The sequence below is a fragment of the Camelus ferus genome, chromosome 6, assembly GCF_009834535.1.
Source record: "Camelus ferus isolate YT-003-E chromosome 6, BCGSAC_Cfer_1.0, whole genome shotgun sequence".
In the NCBI taxonomy this organism is placed as follows: domain Eukaryota; kingdom Metazoa; phylum Chordata; class Mammalia; order Artiodactyla; family Camelidae; genus Camelus; species Camelus ferus.
The window spans coordinates 30,039,039-30,051,469 of NC_045701.1; the positions used below are offsets into that span (position 1 = coordinate 30,039,039).

Below are 12,431 nucleotides of genomic sequence, written 5' to 3' on the forward strand. Positions count from 1 at the left end.
AAAAGGGCTGTAAGGATAACTTAATTCAATACCTCACTTTACAGATGTAGCTACAAAGGCAAGTTTAAACTCAACCTTGCACAACAAACATGTGAAAAAAAAAACCGTAACTAGAACGTTGATGTTCTGCCTATGCAAACAGTATGATTTCAAGTCTTGCCTCTAACAGGATGGAAAGTTACTGAAAATGTCCTTCAAATCTCTTCCTTGGCTCTACATTTTAAATAAGTTTTCTGTGATAGTAGTCAGAAATGATCACTGTTTAATAAAGACAAACAAGGAATATATCTTTTAAAGTATTTTAATTAATATAATCTCTTGAGATCAGTAACATATTGGTAAGTTTTCTGCAGAAGTGCATTCCTAAATAAGTGACCCAGGGCAACAGCAAGCAAAAGAGTAAAGAAAGAAGTAATTTTATTTTAAAATAAATGCCAAAATATCAACTTCACAAAATAGCTTTATCAGTGTGAATCATTAAACAGGAACAGAACATACATACATGCCTCAAATTGTACCCTCATTCATCGACATGAGCACACCTCCAAACGAGTTAATACAAGGGCAAATGCATTAAATGTATACAAATAAATGTACACACCCAAATAACAAGCTACAGATTCACCATTTCCTAAAACCAAAATCTTCACATAAATATACTGTCAAATATAGCAAAATATCAATGTAAAGGAACATACATACACATGCATGTATAAATACCAGAACCCAAAGTGGCATGCTGACATATGACATAGGTGCTTATATATTTATGCTTAAACACATGGCTCAGTCAGAAATATCCCAGACAGAAACGAATGGTGATCTACAAAACACCCAATAATATTGTAAGCTTTTCACTGCTGGTGAAAACTTAACAGTTCATAATAAAACTGAGTTTAATCAAATGCTCATGCCTTAAATAATAGAAACAGAGTAAGAAACCAGACTCTAAAGCTAACCCCCACTGACACTGAGTTTCTTATAAGTTGAAAATGTGAAGATAATTTCAAAGACTCAATAGCAAACACATGGAGGTTGGTGACTCCTACCTAGAATAAAGATTATCTGTGAAATGAAATCATTGAAAGTTAACAGAGAAAATTCTGTAAGGTGAGCTAAATTCTTTTTACTTTAAAGGCCCTGCTAGAGACTTGCTGCTGCTCTAACTCACGACTTGGGGAGGCGAAACTGAAAAAGCTGTTGCTGGGTTCAGGCGCTGTGGGAGAACCCACAAAAAACGGTCTGAACTGAAAATCACCATCTCCACCACCTCGATTTCGAACGGGTGTACTATCCAAAGGAAACTTGGAGTTGTTCCCTAGGAGAAAATAAGGGAAGAACTTAAGCATCTATTTCCTTACAGATCTTTTGGAACAAAAAGACAAAGTCATTCCATAAATATTTTACCAGAACTCAACTCCTATGAGATGGATAAAACATAAACCTAATGTTGGATAAAGAAAAGGGCTATGATGGCCTCCTCTCCTGACCACAGTATATATATCATACTTTCTTCTGTGTGCAGTTTCCAATGACAGCCATTACCTCATCACCAAAGTAATTAGACACAATGAAATATTTTAGTAGAACCAGAATTTACAGTATCATGATTTTATTCATTTGTTATCTACTTAATCTATGTCAAAGGGATATCATATATATTCGTGTGTGTGTGTGTTTGTGTATAAACTTGTCCCAGGTTCTTTAAGGATAAATTTTTTTTAGATTTCTATTAACATTAAAAACTATATAACAACTATGAAATCCTGGCACGTATTCATGACCCAAGATCATTTAGAATAGCCTTTAGAAAAATTACACAATAGACCTGATTAAATAAGCATTTAACAACTTCCACTGAACCATTCCTTGGCTTCTACAGGTTTTAAAGGAAACACATAACTAAAGGAGAATGTTGAATATATCTGCTTCAAGCCAATAATGGTAGCAAGAGGTAAAAAACGGTAAATGTGCACAAAAAGAGGAATAGGAAAGAACTGGTAAAAATGAAAGAAAGCGAAATAAATGTGGATAGTGACAAGGAAAAAATGAGAACATCTACAATACCCATATACAGTACCACTTTGATCTACTAAATTAGATTAACTGAAAGTTAAGCAGAAACTTGTTTTTGTTTCAATTCTCATATCTGATATGCTTCATCTCATTACTTCATGCCTTCTCTAGGACATCATCTCCTCCCTGACTGAATCTTTTTCCTTGGCCCATAATAAATTTCAAAAAATGAGTGTTTAGGAAAATCCAGCACAAGAAGCTTTACTTTTTTATGTGCCCCAAATTATTTATTAATAGCATAGTAAAAACCTACTGGATTCTGCTATACCAAGAAGAGTAGAAAGGGGAGAACTCAGGAAGAAATATGAGATTCACTGCATCTAACAAGGCACCTAACAAGCAGAAAAGCTAGTATCATACTAGATTGTGCATTTCCAGAGGGCAGGAATCCTATCTGGATAATCCTTATATCCTCATTGCCTAGAATTATGCCTAGTAGCCTGGCATATGAAACATGTTTGATAAATATTTGATGAATGTATGAGTGAATAAACAAAAGAACAAACAAATCAAACAACTGACAGTAACTTAAGAACTGTACAATCAATATTTCCATGTGAAAGAAACTAAAACATGGTCTTCTCGAAGAATGGCAAATAGATTGTGGGCTCTGAAGATAGCTCTGTGACCTTGACCAATTTATTTAAACTTTCTGTGCCTCAGTTTACTCATCTATAAAATAGGGGTGATCATAGTAATACCGACCTCATGAAGTTTTGAAAATAACACAAACACATGTAAAATTATAACAGTGCCTAGCACTTAGTAAGGAATCAGTAAATGGCAGTTAATATTATTGTTACTGCAACTAAATAGTTTTTCATTTGCAGTGTCAATCTGCAAACTTTAATGTGGACAGTCTTACTCTCTATTCAAATTGAAGATGCAACTTAAATGTAAGCAAATAAAATAGATAAAAGTAATGATGTGCAGATCAAGACACAGATGAGAACCAACCTAGAGCCTACTACCACTCCAGGTCTCTGGAATCTCCACTAACTGCTTGGAACTGTGCAAAGCACAGTGAGAAAAATGACTGATTTTAAAACTGGACATTGGACATCACATATCCTTTCTTACCTAATGGGAAGCCAAAAACACCAGACTGTGCAATCATGGATGGTTCCAGGGTGCCTTCTTGATTAGCAATAGTGATATTTCGTAGCCTAAGGCTATCATAGAGGCCTTGCAGCTTTTGATACTGCCGATTTCGCTCCATGAGTTTCTCAGAGATGTCACTGAACTTTTTCTTATATTCTTCTAGCACTTTCTTCATGGAGGTGACCTCCCCTTTCATAGAGGTCAATTCTATATCCTTGCTCTGTATTTGCTGAGTATATATCTTCTCCATCTGTTTCAGATGGCCCTCAGCCTTGCTGAAATTGTATTCTTGATAGAGACGCTCCTGGTGTACCTGTCCCAAGAGAGAAAGAAAGATTTTTAAGGTAATAAATGCAAAGTTATATAATTTAATGTTATACAAACACAAAAATAAAAGAAAAACAAACATACTGGGATGTTATTACTTTAAAGTTTAGAACCAGGTTAAGAAGCAATTAGGATGAACGATAGGATGGTTATTACAGAAAATAATACACTATGTCGCTAAATGCATAGAAAAGATATCAGGAGGAATACTCTCGAGCCACTACCATTACACCAACAAAAGAAGTATTTGTCTAACCTTAATAAGTGACATGTAGCCCAACGGTTTCTAAGAAATATAATACTATATTTCAAGTAATCCACAGTGTGGAGAATATATTACAAGATAGCGGCCAATTATCCCTGCCTCCTGGTACTTGTATCTTCCCCTTGAGTGTGGACAGAGCCTATGACTAGAATACAGGAAAAATGACAAGATATCACTACATGAGTACATAACATAAGAACATAGGGTCTGTCTTACTAGCACACTCTCTCTTGCTGGAAGAGAAGTGGCCAGGTTAGTGGAAGGCCAACAAGGCAAGTAACTAACAGCAGCCTCTGGACAAAAGCCAGCAAAATACTGAGGTCACAATGAATCTAAACATAGACTTTACAGTCTTCATAAAAATTAACTCAAAATTTATTACAGACCTAAATGTAAAACATGAAAACAATAAAATTCCTTTAAGTTAACAGGAGAAAATCTAAATGACCTTGGGTTTGGTTTAGTGATGCCTTTTTAGATACAACACCAAGGGCACAATCTGTGAAAGAAATAACTGTAAGCTAGACTGCATTAAAATAAAAAATTTCTGCTCTGCACAAGACAATGTCAAGAGAAAAAGACAAGCCACAGGCTGAGAGAAAATATTTGCAAAAGACATCTGATAAAGACTGTTATCCAAAATACACAAGAACTCTTAAAACTCAACAATAAGAAAACAACCCAATTTAAAAATGGGCCAAAGACTTTAACAGACACTATGTCAAAGAAGATATACAGATTACACGTGATGCTCCACATCATATGTAATCAGGGAAATGCAAATTAAAACAATAATGAGATATCACTATATACATATTAGAATAACACAAATTCAGAACATTGACAAAACCAAATGCTGGCAAGGATGTAGAGCAAAAGGAATTCATTGCTGGTCAGAATGCAAAATGTTATAGCCACTTAGGAAGATGGTTTAGCAATTTCTTACAAAAATAAACATACCCTTACCATACAATCCTGTAATTATGCTCCTTAGTATTTACTCAAAGGAGCTGACAATGTATGTCCTGCATACAGATATGTATAGCAGCTTTATTCATAACTACCAAAAGATGGAAGCAACCAAGATATCCTTCAATTGGTAAATGAATAAACTATGGTAAATCTAAGGAAAGAACACTATTCAACACTAAAAAGAAATGAACACTATCAAGCCATGAAAAAACATGGAGGAAATTTAAATGCATATTACTAAGTGAAAGAAGCCAACCTGAAAAGGTACAAACTGTATGATTCCAATTATGACAGTCTGGGAAAGGCAAAACTATGAAAACAGTAAAAAGATCAGTGGTTGCCAGGGTTTGGAGGTGGTTCACAGAAGATTTTTCAGGCAGTGAAACTACTCTGTATGATATTATCATGGTGCTTCCATGTCATTATACATTTGTCCAAACTCACAGAATGTACAACCCAAAGAGAGAACCCTAATGTAAACAATGGACTTTGAGTGATAGTGATGTGTCAACATAGTGTCATCATTTGTAACAAATGTACCACTCTGGTGAAGGATGTTGATAATAAGGGAGGCTATGCATGTGCAGGCAAGGGGTATATAGGAAAACTCTGCACCCTCCTCTCAAATTTGCTACAAACCTAAAAATGCTTAAAAAATGTAGTCCATTAAAGAAAGAAAATAAAAGACTGATTGGAAGTGAATGCTGCTAACAACCATGTGAGCTTGGAAGCAGATTCTTCCCCAGCCAAGACTCAAATGAGACTGCAGCTCCTGTCAACACTTTGACTGCAGTCTTGTGAGAACCTGAATAGAGTCCATGCCTGGACTCTTGATCCACAGAAACTGAGGTAACAAATGTGTGTTGTTTTAGTCCACTAAATTTGCTGTTTAAGCCACTAAGCTTGTTATACATCAACAGACAACTACTACACACAGAAACCAATTTTGGCTTATCTTTGGATTCACTGCCCTTAAATATTGATAGAAAGTGAAATATGACAACTATTCTTTTTTTTAACCATTTTTAATTTGCCTCATTCTAGAGTTACAATTTGATATAACTCTACCAAGTCTGGGTCACCTGTCCCTATTATGTGGTCCCATAGCACTCGCTACTTCCCTTACCATCGTAGGCATTAAAAACGTATTGTAAATGTCTAGGTTTCCTCTTCATCTTTATCACCACTAAACTGTAGCTTTCTTGAAGCTCATTATGTTTTGTTCATTACTGTATACCCAGCACCTAAGAAGGTAAGTGAGATATAAGTATTTCCTGGTATTCAAAAAAATATATATGTTGAATGACTAAATAGGAAAAAAAGTGAATAAATGGAGTAAAGAAAAACCATTTCTGGCTACCCTGTGAATTAATTCACTGGTTTCCACTATATCTGAAAAGATGAGAATAATACCTCATGTTCAATCAGTACTACCCCCCTCAAATTGGAATCTATTTTAAGATACAATGTGTATTCATTTGGTCAGTAAGTATTTACTGAGGACCCAGAGATACACAGGAATCAAAACTTGACCCAAAGAACTCTCTCAACTAGAGGAGATGAACAAATGTATAAGTAATTACAATACAGTATAAATAATATAATAAAGGTATGCATAAGAAAATATAGGAGCATGAAAGAGGGACAGCTTACCTAAAAATGTATAATGAAAATATTTACTTGACGTATGACAAATAGAACCTTTAAGAAGCATTGTTATAAATGCATATACAAGATATAGCAGTATACTCAAGGACATGATTAAAGTTCTCCATAGGAAGGTCTTTCTAACAAAGAGTCAAAGGCAGAAATCATAAAGAGAAAAAGTTAAGGATGTGAATTTGAAGAATGCTTTTCACAGCATTTTTTAAAATAACTTAGAAAAAAATTATGATACAATGCAATCATTAAAATTGTGATTACATCAAACAGACAAATTTTAGACCTCTGTATGTCAAAAAAACAATCACATCTCTGTATGTCAAAAAAATCAACAAAGGATAAGTGAAAAACAGAAAATTTCTTGCAACATCTGAGTTAAGTATACATAGAGAATTCTTACAAATCAGTAGAAAAAAACCTACAGCAACTGAAACAAGCAAACTGAAACAGGCAATTAGTAAAAGAAAAACATGTGCAAAAGACACAAGAAAATGTGTTTATCCAGAAGTCATCCAAGAAATGCATATTTAGAGAGCAATGAGATTCTGTTTTACTCATATAATTGGTGAGCAGAAAGTGTGGAGAACAAGCTCCCTCATGCACTTCATAAGGGAACACAAATTGATATGATCTAACTGGAGGGCAACCTAAAAATACTGCATTTTTTTAAACTTTGAAATGTATCTACCCACTTTTAGGAATTTAATCTTAGCAAACAATTAAGAATGAATTTAATGATAACAGTGCTCATCACAGCATTTTTTTATAACTTGGAAATAAAATGATGATACATCATAGCAATTAAAATTATAATTATAAGATAGCTAGTTTTTAAATATTTAGTAAAATATTCATAATACTTTGTCAATATATCTGGCCACAAAACAGTACATGTGGTATTACCCTATTTTTGTACAGACAAAACATATTTACATATATAAAATATACATTTATGGACAAAAACATCTAGTAATACACAAAAATATCAACACTGCTTATCTCTGCATAATGGAATTATGGGTGGTTTTTTATTTTCTTCCTTTTGGATTTTCAACAATAAACATATTACTTTAAAAAAAGAAAATTTATTAAAAAGAAAGTTTTCCATACACTCATAAAAAATAAATACAAACACAGTGAAGTAAAAACATTAGAAGCTTCCACATATGCCTCAAATCATACTCTCCAAAGAAACCAGCCTAAGCACTAACCTGATATGTCCAGAAGGCCAATGCTCGGGAGCTAATGTCCAACACAATCTCTGGTCGAAGTCCTGCCAATACCATGGCTTTATATTCCTCTGATGGACTGAGTTCTGTGCGGACAATATCTAGCTTTCCAGAAAGAGTACTGTTGCAGGCAGGGCAGATAGCCGGTGAACGGCTAAACTCACCACTGCCATGCTGATCACAGAATATGTGAGAGCAGGCAGTGACCCATGCATAACCAGAGAGTTTGATGCGACACTTGCGATAATTACAAAGCAGCATGTCTTCACACAAAGACATGGTAGATAATGAGGTCTCCAGATGCTGAAAGAATCCTAATAAGGGGTAAACAAAAAAGTCAAATTGCAGTAAAATGAAAGAAGGAAAAGAAGGAAAAGAAGGAAAGAAAGAAAGAAAGAAAAAGAAAGAAAGAAAAAGAAAGAAAGAAAGAAAGAAAGAAAGAAAGAAAGAAAAAGGAAAAGAAAGAAAGAAAGAAAGAAAGAAAGAAAGAAAGAAAGAAAGAAAGAAAGAAAGAAAGAAAGAAAGGAAGGAAGGAAGAAGAAGGAAGGCAAGAAGGAAGAAAAGAAAGGAAGAAAAGAAATGAAGAAAGAAAAGAGGGAGGGAGGAAAGGAAGTTTCATTTTATGATGACAAAATAATGTACCTTTTATTATGTTTTTATATTTATTATAATCAATTTATCCTAGTGATTTCAGTCAGTCAACAATATTGTGCTCTGTGCAAACCACTACAAAGACCATGAAAAAAATTTTTAAGGAAAAAGTTAAAGACACAGGTGTTTCAAATCTCACTTACAAGTCAAAGATAAAATGTTTGTGGAAAAAAAGGTTTAGGAACATTTACAAGGTACAAACAAATAAAAATTAAATTAGTGCTTTTTGCCATGCCTCAATATCTAAACAAAAATCCACATTTGTTACCCATTCATAATTTGCTAGAATATTTTAATATCACTTGTCACACTTGGCAGATATAAAAGTCCAGGCACTGATTTCAGTTATTCTTTAGTGCAAAGTATTTTAAGTTACATTTTTAGTTTTTGCATATATGCTGATCCCTCAGATTCTTTACCTGTGTTGCCTTGACTAAAAAAGAGTAGTAACCTGATAGTATTAAATGGAAACTAACCTAATTCATCCAAGTAACTGATCATTATGAAGCTTGAAAATATATATAAAAGCAGATTGTATCACGAATTAAACAATTCATCTATTAATATAAATACTATTTGATGTGATGCTTCTATTTAAAACATTTGTAAAGCTATATAAATACACATGATTAAGTTATTTTTCAACATAGTGCCCTCTCTCACTGGCGTTTTACTAACCCAAACTAGGCAGCCATATTCTGAGCATATCAAAATAAGTCATATATTGTATAAAACAACAGTAACACACTAATTATATGCCAAGGGATACTGTTCACATTTGTGAACTGGTAAAACCTGTCAAGACTGCTGCCTTGGTCCTAGGGGTGGACAAAGACGCTCTGACCCCTGTACCCCAATGTCCCCGCTGAGTGAGTCTGCACAGGTGTGTGGCACCTGGTAGCGGGAGTTATGAGGCCTAATTTACCTCCAGCTGGGTCATGTGCATTGGGGAAGAGCTGGGGACAATTTGGAAGCTGAGACCCTCCTCGGGCAGAGCGAGAGGCGCAGCCAATTCCAAATTTTCCACAAGGTGTGTGTGTGTGGGGGGGCAAATTAGTAATCTGTCCAAGTTATAGAAGACCAAAGTTTGAGAATTAGACTCACCAAAACTTCAAATTCGCGGCCTGCTTTCCACGCTCGACAGAGAGAATATCAACAATAATAATATAAATAAAATACCTAACCTGAGGCGTCCAGAAAAAGCGCGGGAAAACGCCGTTGCCTCCTTAAGTCCACGACGAGCGAGGATTCGCCGCGGGCGTCACCACCACGTCCGAGGGCGCAGGGGCGGAATCGCCCCGGGGCCTGCTGGGTAGTGGGCGACAGGGTTCCCGCCGCTCAGGATGCTGGGACCCGCCGGCTGTTGCCGCGGGACTGTGGGCGGCACGCCCACCCGGACGCACATCTCAGAGCACGAAGCTAACGGAACCTGGTCTAGGTTTCCCACTTGGGAGCCCCGCAGATACTGTCATTGTGTGCCTTTTTCAGGTCTCGACTGGCACAGGAGTGACGTCCAAGCTGTCATGGACCTAACATTTGAGGTCAGAGCCGAGGGGGTTTGGGGGGCGATTGAGAAGTTAGCCTCTGAGTACATGCAGGTGTTTGTCCTGGGAAAATTTGGGGAGTACCGCTGGGCAGCACAGGCTTTCGTATTTCAGGAAAACTTCCTCGAAATTATGGAATACCTATACTTGGACAACTAACACCTCCACATTGAAGTAGATTCTGCCTGGGTATTTTTTAATCCATCTTGAAATAGGTTTCTTTCCAGCTTTTACACATCCTCTATATACATTTAAATAACTTTCCTTGATTTAGAGTCTGCATTATGAACACTAATTACAACTCTTGAAGTGATAAGATCGGATGTCACAGCTTTTTTGAGGTGATCTGCCTGTGTGCTTTCCTGGACCTGCTTGTAATTGTTTAAATGTTTGTACCTGTTTTACCCTAATGCTGTTACCTATCACTTTCTTTTCTGTTCTGTGCTCACTGTATGACTTTCTGCTCAATCTGTATGTCTTTTGGAATTCATATTAGAAATTAAGCTGAGGAGAGCTTGAGGCGTCCTCAGAATATAAGCCTTAATGCTGTCTTGTGTTGCCGCCTTTCCAGATGATGTGACACCGGTATGAATTAGTAAAATACAATCCAGTAAATCAACACAATGGACACTGAGCCCTGCAAACCCCTTTAGGGGTTGTGAATCTGTATACTAAACCTTTCTCCTTCAAAAAAAAAAAAAAAAACAAAACAAAAAACAAACAAACAAAAAAAAACCTACCGTAATCAAACAACTTTCTGCTAGTTTTTTGTCTGTTTGCAACTGGTTCACAGTAATCAGGATCATCTTGGCCTTTGTACAATTTTCCTAAAATGTCTTCTGAGAGTTTAGAATAGTACCTTAATTCTAGTGGTACAAAATGGGTTTGTAGAAGATTAGGGGTTCATGTGTAATCCATGTAATCCCTAACATGTTTTGGCTATCTGAGCCTTTTGTACATTTTCTGGTTTTAACTATGCCAAATGTAGAAATATTACTTAAAGTACAATAAAAATGTACAATCTCATTTTAAGTCATAAAACACAAAGCATTGAAATTTGAACAGTACCAGGGGGCAAGTGTAGCTCAGTGGTAGAACATGTGCTTAGCATGCACAAGGTGACTGGGTTCAATCCCCAGCACCTCCATTAAAATAAATTTTTTTAAAAACCTAATCCTCCCCCACCCCCGCAAAACAACGAACAAAAATGAAATTGAATTAAAAAAAATTTGACCCGTCCCTAACTTTGTGATTGCAGCTAAGTTACCTTTGTGCTGCAGTATGATCCCTTTCTGCTTCATCATCAAGATCATGCTACTGATTCCCCAAACCTTAGTGTTACCCACACCATTGTCTATCAATTTCCAATTTCCAACACATTTGGCTAAAATACTGTAGGAATCAAATATATACATATACATACATTGGCGGGGAAGGGGGGCAGTGGGAGGGCCAACATGTTTTGCCAGATAGAAAAAAGGGAGGGAGCTATAAAGTCTTAATATCCTCGTAGTCCAGAACATTGGGAACTGACCTAACCTGTTTCTTGGTGGCATGTGTCCTTTCATGATATAGACAAACCTTTCCATGGCTCATTTCTAAGGTACTCCTGGGGATACTACTGAAATCAGTCGGGCTAGGATAGAGACCCACCGACCAAAAAAGCTTTTTAAATATTTGTTTTTATTATTAAATATCAAGCATATCAGAAGTGTGGAGAATGACCACCACTCAGCTTTAATAAATCCAAACTTTCTCACATTTGATATTTTTCAACAAGGTAACAAGCTGCAGATCCAACTGAACCCTCTCCTGTGTATTCCTCAGTCCCATTTTCCTCCCACCTCTCCAGAAGTAAACAAGCCAGATTTTGGTGTTAATCATTCTCATGCTTGCTTTTATGCTTTCAGTGTATGTGTATACATCAAACTTTGCTTTGCATGTTCTAAAACCTGCTAAATCTTCTCACATAATACGCTATCAGTTGGCCATTAACTTATTGTTTTTGAGATGTAAATTTAATATCTTGTATTAATCCATTTTAACAGCTAATTGCTATAAACATACAATTTATCTATTCGTTCTTCTAATGAACACTGGTTTCAGGCTTTTATAAAGATTACTGCAATGAACTTTCTGTACATGTCTCCTTGAGTACCCATCAAGAACTCCTATAGGATACCCAAAGACTGGATATATAACCATCTTCAGATAAACTAGATGTTGCCAAACCAATCTCCAAAGTAGTAACAAATTTCACTGCCACCAGCAAAGATGAGAGTCCACTACTGCAACCTCAGCAACACGTTTAAGTGTCAGGGTTGTTTTGTTTGGTTTTCATTTCTGCCTATTGATAGCGGTGAAATGGTAGCTGAGTGTTTTAACTGAAGTCTAGTTAATTTATAGTTACTTTGTCATCCAGCATATTCAGTTATATGTACATGTCTTATTTTTATTATAGGTAATTACAAACTATTGAATATAGTTCCCTGTGTTATACAGTAGGGCCTTGTGTTGTTTATCTATTCTGTGTATAGTAGTTTGTATCTGCGAATCTCAAACTCCCAATTTATCCCTCCCCACATTCCCCTTTGGTAACCACAA

The 12,431-nt window shown here is 36.0% G+C and overlaps 1 protein-coding gene across 1 annotated transcript; it reads right to left on the reverse strand.

Moving 5' to 3' along the window:
- Positions 1–286: 286 nt before the first annotated feature.
- Positions 287–12,390, reverse strand: CCNB1IP1 (cyclin B1 interacting protein 1). The gene is made up of 4 exons (XM_006191219.3): positions 9,468–12,390; positions 7,615–7,946; positions 3,157–3,490; positions 287–1,318 (listed from the first exon to the last, which is right to left on the reverse strand). The coding sequence occupies exons 2-4, from the start codon at positions 7,909–7,911 to the stop codon at positions 1,116–1,118; spliced, it is 834 nt and encodes a 277-aa protein (XP_006191281.1). The 5' UTR covers positions 7,912–7,946; positions 9,468–12,390; the 3' UTR covers positions 287–1,115.
- Positions 12,391–12,431: the final 41 nt, after the last annotated feature.

Excerpts from the sequence above, each read along its gene's own strand:
- CCNB1IP1 (XM_006191219.3), bottom strand. The coding sequence starts at position 7,911 with ATGTCTTTGTGTGAAGACATGCTGCTTTGTAATTATCGCAAGTGTCGC. Across the intron at positions 3,491-7,614 it reads TGGCCTTCTGGACATATCAG|GTACACCAGGAGCGTCTCTA; the intron begins GTTAGTGCTTAG and ends CTCTTGGGACAG. Across the intron at positions 1,319-3,156 it reads TGTTTTTGGCTTCCCATTAG|GGAACAACTCCAAGTTTCCT; the intron begins GTAAGAAAGGAT and ends ATTTTCTCCTAG.